This window comes from Aethalodelphis obliquidens, unplaced genomic scaffold (assembly GCF_003676395.1).
Source record: "Aethalodelphis obliquidens isolate GAN/ISIS:26980383/991018 unplaced genomic scaffold, ASM367639v1 scaffold12, whole genome shotgun sequence".
Lineage (NCBI taxonomy): Eukaryota > Metazoa > Chordata > Mammalia > Artiodactyla > Delphinidae > Aethalodelphis > Aethalodelphis obliquidens.
The window spans coordinates 5,400,501-5,421,295 of record NW_020837956.1 but is presented as its reverse complement, the minus strand read 5'-3'; the positions used below and the strand labels follow the sequence as shown (position 1 = coordinate 5,421,295).

General features: G+C 57.3%; 1 protein-coding gene across 3 annotated transcripts in view; it reads left to right on the top strand.

Annotated features, from left to right (window-relative positions):
• The window catches only part of TTC7A (tetratricopeptide repeat domain 7A), a 122,726-nt gene that overhangs the window by 65,617 nt on the left and 36,314 nt on the right, over nucleotides 1–20,795 (top strand). For 2 of the 3 annotated variants that reach the window (XM_027113179.1, XM_027113181.1), the window contains 6 exons: nucleotides 690–773; nucleotides 4,565–4,669; nucleotides 13,256–13,373; nucleotides 14,861–14,918; nucleotides 16,106–16,178; nucleotides 18,847–19,007. In XM_027113179.1, the coding sequence (XP_026968980.1) occupies nucleotides 690–773; nucleotides 4,565–4,669; nucleotides 13,256–13,373; nucleotides 14,861–14,918; nucleotides 16,106–16,178; nucleotides 18,847–19,007 (599 nt within the window). The remainder of the gene's footprint in view (nucleotides 1–689; nucleotides 774–4,564; nucleotides 4,670–13,255; nucleotides 13,374–14,860; nucleotides 14,919–16,105; nucleotides 16,179–18,846; nucleotides 19,008–20,795) is intronic. The other variant, XM_027113180.1, reaches the window with a different exon arrangement.

Sequence of the window (20,795 nt, the reverse complement as noted above, 5' to 3'; positions counted from 1 at the left end):
ACAGTGAATCCTGGCCTCGAATGCTGGCTTCTGCCTCTGTCACCTGGAACCACTTCTGATGGTGACTGTCAGATCTCACAGGCAGCCCCTGACTTGGAGTGGCCCAGGATCAGAGTGGCCAGGGAACAGACGGTTTTTCTCGGTGGTCGTAGAGAAGAGCAGAAGGAAGCGTGTACATTTGGGCAGCGTTTTATGCACGGGCTTTAGAGTCAGTACGTCTGCCACTGACTGGCCCTAGCTTCAGCTTCTTCATCTGTGAAGTGGGGGGTAATTAGAGAACCTTCTTCACTGGGAAGAGTAAATGACTTAATACATGTAGAAAGCTGAGTATGGTGCCAGGCACAATAGTAAGAAGAATTGTCAGCTGTTATTATTTTTATTTGATGTTTACATTTTGAAAGCACTTTAACCAATCTCATTTGGTTTTCACCATCGCCCTTGTGAGGTGTTCACATGATATGGAGGTGGGAACCGAGGGCCAGAGAGGGTGAGAGACTTGCACAAGTTCACACAGCATGCGAGTGGCAGAGACAGGTTACCCCTGGAGTTTTCTGACAGGAACCAAGTGTGAGCTCTGCCGACCTCCTGCGGGAAGCGACTTGGGCAGAGATTCCCCTGGAAGGGTATGGGGTGGGCTGGTGTGGGAAGGACCCCTGGAGGGGAAGTACTGACCGTCTCCCTCTCCCCAGTGCCTAGAGCGAGCCATGAAGTTTGCATTTGGAGAATTTCACCTTTGGTACCAAGTGGCCCTGTCCATGGTGGCTTGTGGGAAGGTAAGACCCAGGGTGAGCTGGGGGTTGTACACTCACCCTTGGCGGGGGAGGTGGTCTGCTCTCCTCGTCCTTCCCAGAGGTGGGCGGAGGGCGGGGCAGTGATTCAGAAATATTGTCCGGCAGCTGATTTTAATCTCCAGGGAACGAGGGGCATGAAGGGTCACACACAGACCCCTGTGTGAATCTGGTGCCTGCCTGTGAGTTACGGCCGTGCCAGGTAGGCAGGTGTGTCTCCGGATGCTTTTCTCCGAGTATATGTGCACGCCTGGGGCATCGTAGCGTTTCCGCCTGTGAGTTGGTTGGTGTGACTGCCTGAGGCAGGCATGGACATGGGTTCCAGGCGAGGGGAACGTTGTTGCATTTGGGCCGCAGCTCTCTTCCTGCCCAGGAGGGAGCGTGGCATCAGGAAAGGACATCCGGAACTCACCTAGGAGGGAGCAGGGCCCCCCCCTCCCCTGAGGGAGTGTGGAGGGAGCGCTTCGAGGAGAGGAGGACGTGGCCGGGGGTGGTCAGGAGGAACCCTGCTCAGCGCGGGGCTGACCTTATTCCAGTTTCCAGAGCTGCGTTTGCTCTCCACCCGCCAAGCTCTGCCCCAGCACCCACTGGTTTTCCCTCCCATGAGAATCACACTTACGTAAGCCGCTATTCTCAGCAGTGACATGAAAGGAAAACCTTTCCGGCGCTGGGCGCTGAGGGTGTTGGGGCCGAGGATGCTACGAAGGCAGGAAGTGAGGAGGCATGAGCTCGCAGATGGTTCCAAGAGCTGTAACACCCGGAGCCCATTTGTGGGGCTGAGGGGATTCCTCCCTGCCCCCCGTCCCGCCCGGACCGCGCCACCTGCCATTTCTAGCCCCGCAGCCATCTCTGAGGAGGGCCCTCCCGGCCTTGCCAGCAGCTCCTCCATGAATGGAGGGTGGCCAGGTCCTGGCAGGAAAGGGCAAGAAGGGCAGGTGCTGCAGCCTGACAGGTGGGAAGGGCCCGGAGAGGTGAAGCCGAGAATCAAGTGGGAGCCTTCTCTGCACCCCACTTCCCTTGCCAGGCATTTGTCTTCCCAAACCTCTTCCCCTTCCCCCATCACACGGGCCACCTCCCCGAACATCCTGAAGTCATGACATGACGTACCCTGGCTCTGCACTCCGCAGGGTCTCGTCGAGGCTAAGAGTTCAGAACACAGACAGGGCGAGGCCCTCAGGGTGGCGAGGTGCTGGAGCTCGTGTGGAGCCTGGGCAGACAGCTTGCAGTGGGTTGCGACAGCTTCTTCCCACCTCCAGGGAACAGAGAAGGAGCCTCTAGTCTTGTAGTAGTGAGTATGGTCCAAGAGGCCCAGGGCCAGGTTCTCACCCTTCTGTGGGTCATGGACCCCTTGGAGATGCTGAGGAAAGTGGTGACCCCTCCTGAGAAGAGTGCACTGTGCTCAGAAGTTATCTTTAATTTCTGGGGGTGCTCCTGGAAGCCCCCCCAGTCTCAGGAAAAGGTGTCACGTTACAGGGTCTTCAACCTCCTTACTGAGAAGAGCCAGGCTCAGAGAGGTCCAGATGCAGCCTGGCATACCTCTGGCACACCCCAAGATCCGGGGAGCTGGTGCCCAGACCAGCAAGGTGGATACGAGAATGGCCTTACAGGCAGGAGGTTGGGGTGATCAGTGAGCTCCTCATGCGTGAGGCCCCACAGGCTGGGTTACACCCGCCCCTGCATTCAGTGCAGCAGGAGATTGTTCTGGAAGCGCACTCTCCACCCCCCACCCCTCAGGAACCCCGCACACTGGATCAGTCTGCCGGGTTGGCTCAGGCAGCCCTCGGAAGCATGGCCAGACCTCGCCTTTGTCAAGAGCCTAAGGTGGGAATCAAGGTTCTGCACCTGCGATTGTGCGCAGAAGGTGAGGCCGAGCGGATATCAATATATCTGGCACCTCCACCTGCAGGAAGAGAGGAGGAGTCCCATGGCATGATTTAGGTCACTGCTCTTGGTCTCCTCGGCAATCACAGTGGCTGCGTTGCTAGGTAACCAGAATGACAAAAAAAGAGCCCGCAGCTCCGACTGTGGAGTCCTCAGATGGCTCCTTAAATAGCAGTGTTTTGTGGTCTGGGTAGGGGTGGGATGTGGAGGGTCAGGGTTAGAGAAGCCCGTGTTTCAGGGATGCAGAGGTCAGCAGCCAGGGAGAGGGCAGGCCTGCTGGAGTGTGTGGGCAGAGGGGCCGTGCTGAGGGAGCTGGGAGCGACCTTCACGGGAGGGGGTCTCCGGAGAGGGGGATGGCCTGGCAGCTCTTGCAGAGCCCCTCACCGGCCTCCCTCGCCCCAGCCCAGGCCAGGCACCTCCCTCCCCCGCAGCCTCCCAGCCGGTCATATGCTAACACCCTCTTGGTCTCATACCCTCTTCTTTCATGAGAGAGCAGTGTGGTGGGGACTTCGTCGTCTCTCCCCAGCCTTTCTGTGGGCACCTGACAGGCAAGAGCCATGGTCTCTTCCCCCTCCATGCAGTGACCCCACATCCCCCAGCCCCATGCTTGGGGCTGAGAAAAGCTCTCCTTTCTCAGGGGGGAAGGGAAAGGGAGCTAGAGAAAGGCAGGGGTCCAGAGTGGACACAGACCAGTGGGGCCCCAGGTCTCCATCAGCCAGTCTCCACACTGTGCTGTGGACGGGAGAGTCCTCTAGATCCCCCATTTCCCCAGCGGGGCCTGGAGAGGATGAGAACTAACTAATGGCGGGGAACTTGGCCCATTGCAGGGCCCAGCTTGTGGGAATTGTAGTTACACTCGCGCGCGCGCGTGCGCGCGTGTGTGTGTGTGTGTGTGTGTGTGTGTGTGTGTGTGTAGAGCAGGGAGAGAGAGGCCTCCTCTCTGGCCAAGGGAGTCACCACAGAGGCAGCATAGGGCAGTGGTTACGAGCTTAGAGCCAGACTGTTCTAACCCCAGCTCAGCCACTTAGGGGCAGTGTGGCTTCAAACACACTATTTAACTTCTCTGCATTTCAGTTTCCTCATCTGTAAATAGGGACATAGCTACCTACCTCATAGAGCTGTGAAAAGCAAATGACTTCATATTTATAAAGCAGTTAGAACAGGGGTCAGCACACTTTCTGTAAAGCGTCAGAGAGTAAACATTTTTGACTTTGCGGGCCAAACAGTCTCTGTGGGAACTACTCCACTCTGCCTTTGCGTCATAAAAGCAGCCATAGGCAATATCCACATGAATGGACGTGGCCAAGTTCCAATAAAACTTTATTAACAAAAGCAGGCAGAGGGCCAGATTTGGCCTGTGAGCTGGGTTTTGCAGACCTTCCGCACTTGGCCATCCTCAGCACGTCTAGTGTGGCCCCATCCCCACGGCTTCTCTCCTGCTGCTTCTCTGCCGGCCTTTATGTTCCCCGCACTCCCCACCACTGGTCCTGCCTCCAGTCCCCATGTGAGCTTATCCTCATCTTGCCACCTATAAACTGAGGGTGTTGAACTCAGGGGTCTGAGAGAATTCCTTCTACCTCTAAAATTTCTGTGGTTCACATTTGAATTCCTTTTGAAGAGCTTCCCTCTGTTCTCACCTTAGCTCTTATCACAGCACTTCTGGGCAAGGGTCACAGCCTTCATTCTCCAGATGAGGAAACTGAGACTCGGGGAGGGGGACTTGCCTGCCACCACCGCCTGGGCTCCTCCCGCTGGGCCTCTTCCTGGCTTGGGAGGAACGGGGCGCAGAGCCGGGGCTGGCTGTTTGGGAGCTGCCCCCACTGTGGGCATGAGGCACCCAGTCTGCCGCAGCCCAGGGCTGCGAGTGACTGTGTTGCCCACCCTTTCTCCTGCAGTCATCCTATGCCGTGTCGCTGCTGCGGGAGTGCGTGAAGCTGCGGCCCTCGGACCCCACGGTGCCCCTGATGGCCGCCAAGCTCTGCATAGGGTCCCTGCACTGGGTGAGTGAGCTACGGGGTCAGGGCCCAGGTCCTGGCGGCTTCCTGTGGGAGGATGGTGGCGGGTGGGCGCCAGGTGATCGTGTGCGCACCTCGCTGTGTGTGTAAGGGGTGGGGGAGCATGGGGAGCTTCGAGGCGGGCAGACCTGGAGGGGAGAGGGGGGTGGAGCATGGCTTCTGAGAAAACTCCCGCCTCCATCCCCAACCCAGGATGGTGTCAGGTTTGTGGTTCAGCCTTGAATGTCTCCAGGGAGCCAAATGTGGAGTCAAAAGTTGGGGTGCCCCCCGCCTGCCCAGCAGCAGGGGCAGTGGGCAGGACCTTGGAGTTACCTGGGCCAACGCACCATTTGGAGTCAGAACCAGCTCCTGGCCAATGGGAAGGTGGCCTCTCTGTCAGCCCCCTCCTTCCTCTGGGCTCCAGCCCCCTGGTCCCTGCCTTGTGCTCAGCTCCCTGCTTACCGCTCTGCTGAGGCGGCTGAACTAAAGATGAGCTCAACGTGTGCCCTCTGGCCAGCAGCACTTTACCTCGAGGAGGTCAGCAGGGGGAGTGAGCAAAGAGCCCTGGGCCAGGAACCCAGAGCCCCAGGCCTCGCCTTGGTGCTCCCTCCACCAGGCTCCCAGCTGCTGCTCCCAGCCTGGGGGGTCTAGCGGCGGGGCCTCTGCACGGCTGTCTCCTCTCGCTGGGAGCTCCCTTGCCTACATTCCTGGCTTCCTCAGGTCCACATCAGCCTCCTGATGTCAAGTGAGGTCCTATTTCCACCCTCTTGAGTGACATAGAACAGTGCAGCATCTCTCCCATGTGTTGGCTGTCAGCCCCACCCACATCTCTCTTCAGGCTAAATAAGCCCAGTTCCTTCATTGGCCCAGCGTCTCCCAAAGGGGGAGCTTCTCCCATACACGGTCCTCCCCTTCCTGATGTCGTGACACCCCAGCCTACCCTCGCTGTCGGGTGCCCAGCTTGTTCCAAGGCAAAGGGGCCAGGCTCCAGGTGCCTACAGCAGGCACTTCAGAATTAGCAGCCTCTCCAGCTCCTCCAGTCCTGGGAGGGGAGACTCCGCCAGGTATCCTGAGGACCCTCTCCGAGGGGTCCCGCCTCACCGCCCAGCGGGCCTCATCCCCTCTGTGCTGCAGGGACTGACTCCCTCGCACGATTGGTGGAGGGGGGAGGAAGCAGTGCCTTTCCCTCTGTTCCCTGGTCCTCAGGTCCCCATGTATGATATGCACACATGGCCCTGCCTTGGCCCCAGACGACTGTGGATGATGGGGGAGGGAAGAGCATGGCTTTTGGCCCCAGGCTTTATGATGTTTTTCTATAAGACTGATCTATAATAGGCTCTAGGCATTTGGAAGAGGCTTTGTGATGAGGTGGGTAAGAGTTTCACTGTGCCTCATATGTGGCGTAAATGACATAAAGTATGGAGAGGGCTGGACAGGTCAGGGAGGCTTCCAGGAGGAGGAGGCCATGGACTGGGCTCCGAGGTGGGCCAGTGGCGGGCCCTTCCATCACAGCTTGCTTTCCTCAGCCGCATGATTAGTGGGGAAACTCGTCCCCCAAGTGTTTTTAGGGAGACTGTTAGCGTCTTACACCCCAGAGGGTAGGGTGCCGTTGAGATGTGGGTGCCGGCAGGGTGGGGACCCAGTCTGAGCGCATTGCAGCAGTGGGTGGTGGCGTGAGCTGGAGGATGCAGAGGGTGGGCTCGCTGACCTGTGGCTCACACCCCTGTGTGTTCCCAAGGCTCCTGAGAGGGGCCTCAAGTGCATCCCTGGGATGAAGCCCAAATACCCGCCTTGCCAGGAGCGGGGCGGGGAGGGCATCTGTGCTCCCAAGGGCTGCCAGCTCTGAGTTGGCTGTGGGTCCACCCAGCCAATGGCCGCCCTTGCTGGGAAACCCTAAATGTAGGTCTTTCCGCAGCGGAGGAGCTGTTTCCCTCAGCAGCATAATTACAGTGATTATGTGCATTCAGATTACATGGTAATAAAATTAGGATCCAATCAGTCCAAATTGAAAACAGATGAGTTAGGAGCAAAGTAATCAATGACAACATAAATAGAAAAGCCCAAAAGGAAACTTAAACATGCAGACTGGACCTCAGAATCGGGGAGGAGGGTGAGTTGTTTAACCTCAGCGGAGAAGTTTATTTGGGTTTGGGGGCTGGTTTGAGCCAGGGTTCAACTCGGGTACAGGCTAGAGCGTGGTCCCGCTGGAGGGCTGGGGCTGGGCTCCAGGCAGCCTTCCCTGCCCTGAACAAAACCTCCTGTGCCTCCCTACCTGCCTCGGACACTTAGCACAAGGCATTGCGTTTTTTGCTGCATGTGTGTTTCTTGAAGGCAGGAACTCGCGCTCTTCTTCCTTGAAACCCTAGCCCAGAGCTAATGCCTAGTGCTTACTGGATGGATCCTGCTTGCCAGTGAGCACAGTCACTTGTCGAGGATTCTGCCTTGTTTGGTACTTGCCTTTCTATCTAAACGGGGAGCTTCTTCACTTACTGTTTCTCACACCCTCAGCCCTTCTCTCCCACAAAGAACCCTGCACATAGTAGGTGTTCAGAAATACAGAATAACACCTGCTTCAGCAGTCCACGAGGGACAGGTGTGGGAAGTCTACATCTGGCTCACGGTTCTCCCTGGCTCCCTGGGTTGGTGCTGGGCTGAGAGCAGGCTGTAGGTGGCCCGGGGCAGCCTGTTCTCCTAGGAGGCCAGGAGAGGGGCAGCCCAGCACTCTGTCCTCAGGGCCGAGAGCAGGAAGAATGGGTCTGACGGGAGGGCAGAGGGGTGCTGGTGCTTTATAATGGGGCACAGATCCTGCAAGGCGACCCATGCCACCTCCGCCTCCTGCCTTCACAGCTGTCCTGGCTCACCTCAGCCCCCAGCAGGCCCAGCCATTGCCCAGCCAAGCCCCATGAGCTGGGGCCCGAGATCTGGGGATAAACAGTTTGGCCCGGGTTGCAGGAAGGGAGGCTGAAACTGGGACACTGGAAAAACGAGTTGTGCTGGGTGAAAGCGGACCAGGTGGCCGTGTGCCCAGAGGTGGAGCACCTGCTGTCCCTGCGTCCTGTCCTTATGCCCAGAGCCAGCGTAGGATGCTCCAGACTGGGTCTGGGTCTGAGATCAAGGTTGCCCCTGGGTGAGGGCAGGTGAGGAGGGGCCTGGGCAGAGGTGCTGGCATGGTCCCATGCCGGCTGCCCTGGGTTTGAGAGCACTGGCCCCGCGGCTTAGCCTGAGGCTTGCCTCCCAGGCTCTGACCCAGTGACAGCAGTGGGGCAGCCCCCTGCCTCAGCATGACCAGCCTCTTGCCGGGGTCCCCAGCCAGTTATTTGGGGCAGGAGAAAAGGGAGCTGTAAATATTTTTTTCACATCCCTCCAAACACAATTAGTTCAAATTCATTTAATTAAAAAAGTTAAAACCTTTCTAGGAGGATAGGAGATGGGGGTGTGCCTGTGTGTCACACACAGAAGGAGAGGAGGTTGTGGAATGGAAAAGCAGGCCATGCTCATCTTTGGAAAGGTCTGCGGTGCTGTCCCTCGGCCTCTTCCCCTAAGGGGGTGGGATGGGATGGTGGAAGGAGTGCAGGCTTTGGAGGCTGAGAGGATAGGGTTCAGATTCCTAGCTGTGTGACTTTGGGTGAGTCAGTTACCCTTTCTGTGCCTCATCAGTAACCTGGAAACAGTCACATCCACTGTTACAGGGTGGCTCTGACTACCAGAGCTGAGCAGTGTCCCTCTTATTTAGCATGTGGGAGGTACCTGGTAAATTGCAGCCATCCCTGTAGCCGACTCTCAGGAAGGATGTGCCTTTGTGTTTTTGCCTTCATTTTTGAGATTCAGGGATGGGGAGGGCCAGGAAGATGGATTAAGTGTTCAGGAGGCCAGAAAGAATGCCAGCTCTCCTGCCACGAGCTTGTGGAAATTAGGAAGCGTACCTGTTCCTTCCAGGAAGAAAAAAGTGCATTTTCAGTAGAGCAGATAACAACAGGTCCTGGATCCTATGGGAAGCAACTAAGGAGAAACTGGAGGTGCTGTTTAAGCAGAGCTCTGGGGGCTCAGAAATGACCTTTCTCTGGTTCCCCGGGAGGGAAAAGAGGTGAAGATTCCAGGGGTACAAGCCCTTTGTCCCACTGCAAGATGAACTGGGCAGCCTGAGCCGGAGCAGAGTGTACAGGCCAGGAGCCTATCTGTGTGGGGACCAAATGAGGAGAACTGGAGAGATGCAGGAACTTGGAAAGGTGTGGGAATGCTTTCCGTACTTACAGAAAGCAAAAGCAAAGCGTCAAAACATTACATCCTTCGATGCGTCCTTTTCCCAAAGGGACAGAGAGGAGAAAAATGAAGACCCACAGAGGGCAGCCATGAATCAGGCAGCTCAGAAAGATCCAAACGTAGACTCAGAAGACCTGGGCTGGAAATTCAGTTTTCTCACTTACCAGCCGGGTGACCTTGGATAGGTCCCCTAAGCACCCTGTGCCTCAGAACCTAAGCTGTAAGACACCCATTCCATCAAGTGGCTGCCGTGCTGTGACACGCCAGGTGGGCACCCAGCTGCTCTAGAACTGCAAGGGAGGAAGAGAGAAAGGATCTCCACGTGGGTTTTGTGACAAAGTTACATGGCCTCCACAGGAAAGGAGGTATTAAAAAGCAGTGTAGGAGGAGAATGGTTGAAAGTTTTGGAAACCCCTCACCCTGGAAGTATTTTGATGAGCAAGGAGGTCCCAGTGCTGTAACCCGAGCAAATCTTGCAGAAGCAGCAGCACAACTCCAGAGCCATTAGCTGTTAACTGTGGAGGCCACAGGAGGAAGTATGTGGAGATTGGAAAGGGCAGGTGAGGTGCTAGACGGCTGGGTGGTTGTAGATGGGCAGGCGCTGGGTGGATCAATCAGCCATTTACTTTTCACACTGTAGGTTGAGACCCATTAGTGGACTGTGAAATAGAACTTTTTCAAAAAAGAAATAGACAATCACAGAATAGCATAGAAAATATCCGAGTGTATTACCCACAGTAGAGGTGAGTATTGTGACAGGGTAGGTGGGTGGTTACACGTATGTGTGTCCCAGACCACGGGACAGAGATGTTGACCGACGTGGCGCAGCTGACTGCACAGGGAGACCCCGCTGTCCTTGTGTAGAGTTGCTCCTTATCTGAGACGAAGGGTCAGGCCAGAGACAAAAGGCAGACAGTGGTGGCCCCTCTCTGGATTCCAGGAGGGTCTTTGATGCCACCTCCTAATTTGTCAGTGAGCTCATGTAGCTTTAGGCGACAGGGGCTCTATTCAGATGGCACTTACCACATGCGTCAGGCTGAGACTTAAAAAAAATTCTGGAAGATTAACTATAGATCTAAAATCACAACCAATAATAATAATAGTAGTTTATGTTTATTCAGGCACCGTTCTGAGCATTCATTGTGTCTTTATCTCATTCAGTCCTCCCTGCAACCCTGTGAGACACACGCGCGTTATCCTCATTTTACAGAAGAGGGAATGGAGGCACAGCAAAGTGAAGTGACGTGCCCAAGGTCACACAGTAAATAGCCACGCCAGGGTTTGAGCCCAGGAAGCCTGGCCCCAGAGCTTGTGTTCTAAGCTGCTAGGCCGTCCTGCTCTCTGCATGGAAAATTTACCCATGGACATGGTGCTGACTCTGGATTTAGGTGGGATTATCATACTTCAGAACAAAGGTGGCAAAACCATATTTTCAAGGGCTTTAGGATTCCCCCTGCTGTCTTAGATGAACAGGAATTGTGCATTATGTATATATATTTTTAATATATATTTTATATTTGAAATACATACATATTGGGGTTTTTTGTTGATTTTTGATGTGACTTTTTCCCTTTTGCTCGCTAGTTAGAGCACCCATGTATAAATCTGTTAATACTGTATGATATCATATTGTATATTATCACATTTAAGAGAATTGATGATACTTCTTTTTGTTCATAATCCCATGACTCCACATGCAAAAAACTGTTTTGTGGTAGATAAGAGAAATCAAAATGGTGTCGGCCATGTAAGAAAAGGGTCCACGGAAGCCTTGTGGGTTTGATTTGAGACAGATGCTGACACCACACCTAAAGACCATTTTAAACTATGTGGGCAAGGCTGCAAGTACTGGCCAAGGACAGCTACTAACCTGGGATCAGAGGGGACCACAAGTTGGACAAGCTAAGGATGTACGTTGTCACTTTTTAAAGCTAAAGGAGGGTGAGCTTTGTTAATCCGGGATATGATATGTATAAACTGGAGAGGAATTTTTCCCTGTTTGCCAGTAATTGCCGAGCTTTGTTCCTGGCACCCTCTGTACCTGGGCTGCCGGAGATAGAAGCTGGCATTTGCTGAGGAAGGACATGGCCGTGAGAAGAGTGTACACACGTGGAGTGCAGGAGGTTTCTGAATTGTGTTTATAATTCGTACTTGGTGGTTTATAAAAAAGCTCGCTCCTGTTTGAATGGGGCATAATGATGCCTAAAGACAGTGTGGGAGACCAGCTGCACCAGCAGTAGGGATATTAACAAGGAGGCAAGATGCTGTTGCTCACCTACCCTTCCCTTGGTGCCTCCTGCCCGCCCCCTGCCACGAGGCCTCCTTGGACAACCCCAGGCAGGAGGTTGCCTGCTCTTGGGGAGCTCCCATGGCCCCAGGCCAGCACCATGCAGTGGAGCCTTAATTAAGAGCCACCTTGTCCTGTGGGATCTCTCCCTCCTTAGGGATTCCGTGCGTGCTCATCCGGGCATCCTGCCCCCGTGTCACTGGGCCTCCCCAGCCAGGCCCAGCATAGAGCCTGGTGCTGCAGAAGCCTCAGTGGAGGTTTGTAGGGAGGAGTAGTTACATTGTGGGAGGGGGTCCAGCTCCCCATTTTGCAGGTAAGGCCCTTTGGGACGTAGAACTGAAGTGACTTGCTCAAGGCCCCGTGTCTGTTGGGCCGAGCCTGTGTCGCGAGGCTTGTCCTGTGCTTTTCACTCAGCCTGGCTCCGACTTCAGGGCCCCGCGGCTCTCCTGAGTCCTGCTGGGCCACGTGCTCCAGGGGACAGATCTCCGCATCTACAGACTTGGGTCCACCCGGCCAGCGGACACTGGGCAGCAGGCAGCTGTGGGGTTTACTGAGCTGCTGCCTCCCCCGAAGCCCAAGTCCTCAGGCCTGATGGTGTTACAGGCCCAGCTCCCCAGACTCCCATGTCCTTTCGGTGACCAGCCCACCCACCTGGAGGTGGCCCACTACCCAGGCCGGCAGCTTGAGCTCTACCACAGGGGGGTAGAGAGCTGCCATTGTCGCCATTTGTCAGGGGTGGTGGCCAGGCCGCTGGGATCCAGCCCCCCTTCCACCATCTTCCTCTGGGCTGCCACCTCACCTGCTCTGCCTCTCTTGTAGTTTGAGGTTTTTTATCCCCTCTGTTCAGTGGGTTCTCTGCTCCATCAGCCTTTTTCCTGCACAGAGCGCACCATGGCTGTGCCCAGATGGTGAACTCAGCCCAACTCGCCTCCCCACGGCTAATGGCCTCTATCTCAGGGTCCCCTCATACTCCAAGGAGGGGGAGTCCACCAGTGCCCCCAGCTGTGGCCAGTGGTGAGGCCACAAGATGCACAGAACTGTCCCTCTCCTGCTGGGTGGGGTGCGCCTGAGCAGGGACGGGAGCAGAGTGCGGGCTCACCGGCTGGGGTGCCAGAACCCAGCTTCACTTTGTGGGTCCCTCCGGATGGGGAAGGGGAGATGTTCCACGTAAGGGAGCCCTGACACCTGGGCAGCAGTGGGGCTGTGGGCATGAATCATTCAGCCCCTTGGTGAGGGCGGTACCAGTTGTTCTTGGTGACACTGCTACAGCAGGCACACGGGCAGATGCCATTCCTGGGTGGGTAGGAGGGAGGAGACCTCTGGGAGGCCTGTGGGCCCTGAGTGGGCACAGCTGAGGCCCCCAGCTGTTCCCGGCCTCCCAACAGGCCTGCCTGCCGTGGGTGCCCCGGAGGGCTGCCTGCGTGCCCCTCTCTCCGTGTCACATGCTGTGTGTGATGTGCGCACACGTGACCTGAGCCAGTTGGTCCCTTTCCAACTGGAACAGTCCCTCCTGCTCTCAGGACAAACACAACCCCAGGCCTGAAAAGTTAGAGCTCCGGGTGTCAGGGAGCAAGCCCACAGCCGGAGCCAGCGTGGTGGCCTGCCCACTCTGCAGGGCTGGCGGTGTCGCGGAGGCCCAGTCCCCGAGCCCTGCCTGCCCCCGGCTCCCGCTTCCTTCTCTCTGCCGAGCGGGGCAGAGACGGACACGGGCAGAGTGAGGAAAGGAGCTGGCACAGACTGGCCTGCTCCTGGGTCCAGGCTCTCAGCAGAGCAGCTGTCGGGGAGCTGGGATCCTTGGAGCAAGGGAAGCTTTCCCTGTGAGAGGTGGCGTCCCGTGATCTTGAGCACAAGGCCTCTGGGTGGGGGAAAAGGTCCAGGTTGGTGCTTGTGGAAGAAGCAGCTCTCCTTCCATTCAGTGACTGTGTGGCCTCAGGAAGGCGCCTGGCCTTTGTGGTCGGGCGCAAGGAATTGCAGTTCTGAGGGTCCCGGGCTGGTGACTATGAATGGCGGCCCTCCGCGGTGACCTGCACCTCTCCTCTTTGCAGCTGAAGGAGGCGCAGCACTTCGCCATGATGGTGATTCAGCTCGGAGAGGAAGCCGGGGAGTTCCTGTCCAAGGGCTACCTGGCACTGGGTCTCACCTACAGCCTGCAGGCCACCGACGGTGAGTGCTGGGGCCGAGGAGCCTCTGCTCGGGGTGACTCAGGCCTCCTACTTGCCCCCCGGCACAGCCCACGCTGACCGCTGCCCCTGGACCTCCTGTGACGCTTGCCGTCTGTGATGCGCCACCAGCCCTTGCCCGCACAGTGTCTTCTTTCTGGTTCACCTTTACCGTCGGCACCACTGTCATCTTCTGGGGTCTTTTAAATCCCCCCAGTGCGTGGCATAGAGCTGGGTACGCAGCAGGCGTTTGCTGAATACTTGTGCTTGGTGCGTGGGTTTGCCGCCTGGAGTCTGGTGTTCCATCCCCAACCCCGCCAGCTCAGCCGTGTGTTCCCCCAGGGATCGGCAGCCACCTACTTCTGTATCCTTGCAGCTTGAGGGAAAGGGAGTGATAGGCCCCCACCCAGACCAAACCCGGAATAGTAATCAGCTCCAACCCACACCGCCTATTCAGGCAGCGCCCCGGGAGCAGGCTTCAGAGGCCCCGCACAACGAGAGGTAAGAACAGCTGGCAGTGGCAAGACGAGGGCAGGAAGAGGGGTGAGATCCTGGTGCCGTGCCAGCCGCTCGTTCTTGAGTGACAGTAGTCACTGTGTCTTCAAGGTATCGGTGAGGCTCTGATAAGGAACCCCGGGATCCCTCCACACTGGTCCAGTGAGGGAGTCATCAGTCCCTCAGTCAGAGTCCAGAGACCCTCCATGTGCCTTTAATCCTCTAGAAGCAGGGCTGCTTTATAAGCCGGGGACCCCTGACATCCAGCCATGCCGGCAGCATCTTGACCTGGTCTGGTTGGAGGCTGACAACAGTCATTTTAAAGCTTCCCAGGGGTTCAGTGTGCTGCTAAGGCTTCGAATGCCTGTGCTCCCCTATTTAAAGATGATTTAATTTACCAGAAGGGTGCCCGGTTTGGGTTTAATCAAGAAGCCTCATGGGGAAAGTACAATAGAGGTTTCTGGTGGCCTAGTGGGAGGGGAGTTGGTGTTCAGTGGGTACAGACAGTCTGTTAGGGGCGATAAGAAAGATCTGGAGACGGATGGTGGTGATGGTGGCACGACATGGCGAACGTACTTAATGCCATGGAATCGTCCACTTGAAATTTGTTGAAATTGGTAGAAAAGAAGAAGCCTCATCAGTAAGGAAGCCCAGGGAGGCATGTGGCCAGGACAGAGGTGGTAACTTTTCCCTAGAGGCTTGGGCCTTTGGAAGGGTCAGGGTGGCCCAGGTGGCAAGGAAGGCAAAGGAGTACAAGGATCTGTTGTGTCAAGAATCATGCCAGGAGGCTAGGACCAGGGCGACACCTGCCCCCCTTCCCCCAGTAACCAGGGCAGCCGGTGGCACCATTCCAGAGCTGCTTGAGTGCGAGCATTTGCCAGACGGGGTCCCGGTGGGGCCTCTCCTCGCAGAGCTCTGTGCCCTGGGTGGGACAGAGCTGGGTCGGCCCCCCTCCAGCACCGCCTCATGGCTTCCTCTCCATCCTGTCTCCTGCAGCGACTCTGAAGTCCAAGCAAGATGAATTGCACCGGAAGGCACTGCAGACGCTGGAGAGGTGAGGGAGGCCGGACTGGCCGCGTTGCTCGAGGTGGCTCGTTCTCACGTTCCCTTAGGAGACCTTCTGGTGTAGACAGAGCAAAGGTTTCTGTCCCCATGTTGTTGACCAGCTAACCGAGGCTCTGAGAGGTCACACAGGAAGCAGGGACAGGCCTTTAGGGTTGGGTGGGCGGGTTGAGCCCTTCCACACGAGTAGAGCTCCCCCCAGGCTCAGCTCCCGTCCCCCTGAGCTCAGGGGACGCGAGCTATAGCAGGAAAGCACCTTGCACAGTGACCTACAAGTATAGCAGGGACTCAGAAAGAGTGTTTGCCTCCTCCCAGCCCCTCTGCAACCTGAGGGCTGTGAGGAGCCCTACCCCAGGTCCTCACAGAGATTTCCTGGGAGCCCAGAGTCCAGGAGGGAGGAAGGGAGGGAGGGGGCGGCAGAGAAGCCCCTCCCCCAGCAGCAGCCCTTCCTCCCTCTCCAGGCCCAACCTGGCTGAGTCCCCTCTCCACCACAGCCCGGACACCCACCTGAGCACCCCTCCCCTTCCTTCCTCTGGCCCATCGCAGGGCTCTTCCCCATGAGCCCCGTGTGTCTTTGTCCCTCAGAGCACGGATGGCGGCTGCTGGGTAGGGGCCTGCCCTGGACTCCTCATGCCAGCTTCCTGGGAACTCCCCTCTGGGGCAGGCTGTTCTCAAGCCCAGGGAGGAAGGAGAGGCCCATCCTGGCAAACCCCCTCTGAACTCCCAGGATCAGGGGACATCTCCTTCCCTCCCCCGCTGGCTCTTCATTCCCAGCGCTTCTTGCCCAGAGAGGCCATCCCAGCCCCACATCCTCCGGGAACCGTTCCCTTCTGTCGTGCGGTGGAGAGGGCAGACTCCAGGCTCTGTACCAGGCCACAGCCGGGTCAACAGCTGCCCGGAGGAGAGGGCTTCCCCCACCCAGCAGTCCTGTCCTCCCAGACGGCCCCCACCTCAGCCAGAGCCAGCTCTCTCGGCACCCACTGCCCCTGCCTTGGGCTGCCCGTGGGCTTTCTGCCCCAGCCATGGTCTCCCGCGGGGTACCCTCCAAAGCGGGCCCAGGCAGAATCTCCAACATTGGGCCCTGCAGCACCCAGCACAGGGGCGGGCACGCTGGAGACCCACGTCACACACTGGTTGTCGACGTTGTTGGCTGACTTGCTGCTCCCTTGCCCCATACAGAGCCCAGCAGCTGGCGCCCGATGACCCCCAGGTCATCCTCTATGTCTCCCTGCAGCTGGCCCTCGTCCGCCAGGTGAGTCCTCACAATTCTAACACCCAGGTCTCTGGGGGCTGCTGATCTTCTCCTGGCTCCACTGCCTTTATCGGCTGTGTGACCCTTTGCAAGTGACTTGACCTCTCTGAGCCTCTGTTTCCTTGTCTGCTATGTCAGCACCTTCATACTCCACCTCAGAGGGCCCTAGTAAGGATTAAGTCAGCTAACGTGGTAAAGCCCCTGGCCCATGGTGGGCGCACAGGAAGGGGTTATTCTCTGCCCTCACTCCTCCTACAGTGCGTCCGTCTCCTGAGAAGGTGACAGGTGACCACAGTAAACATTTGCTTGTGTCCTCACCTTCGGTTGAGCTTTCCCCAGGGGTCTGGAGTAGAGTGATTGGCACGTGGAGCTGTTTCTGTGTGACCCAGAGCTTTCCTCTGACCCTGTGGACGCCACCGGCAGGCTCGGCCTCTGGGGCCTGACGGGGACCTGCTATCCGCCAACCACCTTCGACCTACATGGCTCTCCAGGCCGACCCACCTTCCTTCTCCAAGCTGTCCAGGGAGTGAGGCCGGGCAACCCACCCAGCCATTGCCTTTCAGAAACGAGCGAGAGCTCCCGTCGCCCAGGCCCCTCAGAGCCTCTGCTTTCACATGTGCCCCGCAGGCTGGTGCTCTGTGTGAAGCAGGACCTCTCGGTGGCTTTGATCGGGTGAGCGTGGACGCTGGGCCACTCGGGACCTGCAGACGAGCCAGCAGGGACCCGGGCTGGGCTGCAGACTGTTGGAGAGGAGTCCACAGAGCCCCCATCTGCTCGTGGTCAGGTGACAGGCAGCCTGGCTGACGAGGGTGCTGCCGTACCCCCACTGGCCTGGGCGAGCCCTGCATCTGATGAGGAGGGCGCCGGTGGCCCCATTTGACACCTGAGGCGCTGAAGCTCTCCTGAGCTCAGGAACTGGTAACTGGCCAGGCCAGCACAGTGGCTGTTCCAGAGCCCACCCTGACCGAGTGAAGCAACCCCATGGGGCTCTAAGTATCCTGTCCCTCTGTCCCGTTTGGAGACTGGGCAATTGGAGTCTTGTCCACCGGCCGGGTGGTTGGTTTTACTGGTCGATGTCAACTTCTAGCCCCTGGTCTCATCTTCAGGGAGCTGTGTTCCCAGCCCCTCTCCCACTGTGCCCCTGGCTCCTGACTTCCAGGTCCCAGAGGAGGCACCTGTCCCTCTCTGCTGCTCTCTCCAGAAACATCAGTCTGCTCTGCTGCTCCCAGGAGCGTGGACGCAAAGATACCCGACACCAGTTTATTTTTAGCCCTCTGTAAAAGAACCGGTGCTTTCCTTGCCAATCAAGTTTCTGATAAACCTTCGGTGATGCATTTTTTAATATCTTTAAGTATTCAGCCGCCTCTGATGAATGGCGTCTGGCCTCCCAGAGAGATGGCTGGGCCGGGCCAGTGGAGCCTGGCACCCATTGTCCTTGGGGACCCAGATCTTGGTAATCTCGGGGTTGAAGGTCCCTGAACGAACTCTAAGCTAGTCCTGCTGCCTGGGTCCCTGAGCTCCTCTGGCCCATCCTGCCCAGAGCATGCATGGCTGCTCAAATAGTGAGGACCGAGGATTTGGACACCCAGCCCAGAATAACGGGGCAGGAGCAGCCCTGGGGAGGCATGGGCAGGCCAAGCCAGGAGCCACACTGACCTTAGCTTCCTCCTTTACTTTCCATGACCTTCCACAAAGGGAGGTCCCCGTGGGAGGACTCTGGGCCTGGCAGTAGTGCCCGCAGCCTGTGCAGAGGCTGGGTGGAGACCGGGCAGGTGCCGGGGACCAGAGGCCCCAGCTGACCTGTGTCCTGTAGGCCCCTCAAGGAGCCTTGGAGACCGGGGTCTGAGGTTTGGTGAAGAACAAGACTTCCTGAAAAGGGCTCCCGAGGTTCCTGGGAGGACGGGGTCCTGGTGTGGATAGAATCACAGGAGCTGACACAGCTGCCAGGCCTGAGCGCCTGAGAGAACACGTCCCTCAGGACTGAGAGAAAGGGTCTTACCTGTTCGTTAGCTGCCTGGGCTCTGGGGGCTTGAAGAGGGAAACTCACATTTTCAAACGTGTTCAGTACTCAGCAGGACATTTTTCCTACGTCGTCTCACCCTCTCGGCCACTGTCATAGGTATGACCGTTATCCTCACTTTGCAGCGTAAGGACTGCAGCTCAGACAGGCGAAGTCCCCTGCCCTGGGCGCCAGCTAGGAAGTGGCAGAGCTGGGATCCATGCCCCCATCTGACCCCAGAGCCTAAGCTCTTGCCACTGTGAACCTCTGAGTAGGAGGCAGCATCTATCTGTCAGCCCCCAGCACTGCGTGAATAGGTTCGGAGAAGAGTCCTGTAGCCAGTGGTCCGGGTGGCCTCTCCTCGCAGCCCCACTCCTCCGGTTTAGTTGGTGCTTCCCGGCCGATCCTTCGTGGTACTCTGTGAACCTGCCCCTCTTTTCCCTCTTGCGTGCGCACAGCGCTAGCTTCCAGGGCCTGACTTTGGACAGCAGATCCCTCCTGGCCATGTGATTTGGGGGCGTGTTTTCTCATCAGAGCCCCTGCCTGCCCCACAGTGCCTGGGGTCTCATTGAGTCTGCTGCACCCTTGTTGGCTGGCACCTGGCCCCAGAGTCCGGGGTGAGGTGTGGGCCTTGGGGAAGGTCGCTCAGCTGGTGCCTTTCTCCGGCAGATCTCCAGCGCCATGGAGCAGCTGCAGGAGGCCCTGAAAGTGTGCAAGGATGACGCCAACGCCCTCCACCTGCTGGCGCTCCTTTTCTCGGCCCAGAAACACTATCAGCATGCCCTGGACGTCATCAACATGGCCATCACGGAGTATCCTGAGAACTTCAAGTGAGTTCCCCATGGACACTGCTGGGCTGGCGGGCTGGTCAGTGCACACACTGAGCGTCAGGGTGGGGCGGGGACCTGTGGGGGCGGAGCCTGGCTCTGGCATTCTGTTCTGGCCAGGTGTGAGCAGAGGGCACACACCTGCTGTGTGGTGTGAGGGCAGCTCCACATAGCCTGTTGTTTGTATTCGGGAGACAGCCCTGGCTCTTGGTCTGCACCCTGCATTTGAGAGATTATTAGAACTGAAATCGGTTCACTTTAAAAGACAGGTCGCTTAGGGAACACTACACGTAGATAAAACAACCTGTGCGGACAAGGGATTAGTTACCTAATCCCAAATATAATACAGCAAGACCTACTGTGTAGAAGTTTATTTTTTACTTTTATACAAATACACGAAGGACAAAGGTCCTCCTCTTCCAGTACCAGTTACCTGGCTTTTTTCCAAGCTCCATTCTCACGCCTATCTGGCAGGGTCTGACGCACGGTCTGCTGCCAGCCATGTGTGTGCACATACGCGTGTATGAGTGTGCCTCTGTGTGTGTGCGTTTATTGTCGGTTACGCTTCGGTGGAAACAGAAACTGTCACGATGAGAGGGTTAGAATCCTAGAGCGGGGAGGGGTTGCCTCACCCGGCCCCTGGGTCAGAGTGCGTGTCACAGAAGAAACAAGAGGCTGGGCCAGGCATCAGACACTGTCCTTTTTCTGAGTGAAATCTTGCATGCAGGTGGAAACTGAACAGATGGGAGCAGAGCTGTCCTGTGGAAGCCAGGGAAGGGGGCCCACATGCTGGCCCCTCGGTGCCCCCAGCCCCGTGCAGGAGCCTCCCGTGCCCGCGTCTCCCATCTGACTGCACGAGTTGAGTGGGGGGTGGAAAATCCACCTGCCACGCAGCCCTGTGGAGTGACCCTAGGGTGTGACCGTGGCTCTTAGCAAATAAGTCCGTACTTTTCCCCATGGATGAGACCCCTGGATTAGCAGGAAAGGTCGCTGAGTCCATTACTGGTCAGGGATCACTGAACAATGTCATTGCTCTTCAACTGAAAGTGCATCCTGCTTCTCCAGCTGCGTCCTGCATGGGGAACAAGCTGCGTGTGGCTTCCGCTATTGCCACGGCAGTTAATTAAACCCCGGATCCAGTAAATATCACTGCAGCCAAACAAAAGTCAGCCTCCTTCGCCCTGACCTCAGCGTCCTCAGCAAGGTCTGTATTGCAGGCACTTAAAGGCCCCTGGTCTGGGTCTGTCTGCCACCCAGTGCCTCGCTGGGCCCAGGTGGCTGAGACCTTGTAGAGGCTCTTCCTTTCTGCAGAGACTGCCTTAGTGTAGGAGAGGCTGGCAGGCCGGTGTCAGGGGTCTGGGAGGCCTGGCCCAGGGGGATGCTGCTGGGTGGAACAGACCCCTTTCCTCTTGCGCTTGTCCCCATGTGGGAGCCACAGCAAGTCCCTGGCTGTCACTTACCTGTGGTGCCTCCCGAAGCTTGCCCCTGCATCTTCTCAGCTGCTCAAAGACTGACATCTGTCCTGCCTCCAAGGACTATTGTGAGACTCAGACAAGAAAAGATCTCACAGTCAATTTACAACTGGTTTCAAGGACAGCAGTGGGGGTGGGTCTGGAAGATGGTCCACAGTGTAAGGCCGGGACCTGGGACCCGAGGGAGACGAGTGCCCTCAGTGGGCCGGGAGTGGGGGGAGGGCGTCCTGCACGTGAGGGCCGGTGTTCAAGCTCCTTAGCTGCACAGGAGGTTGCCGTTCCTGGGGGGCAGACTCAAGACTCCAGGAGAAAAACCCAG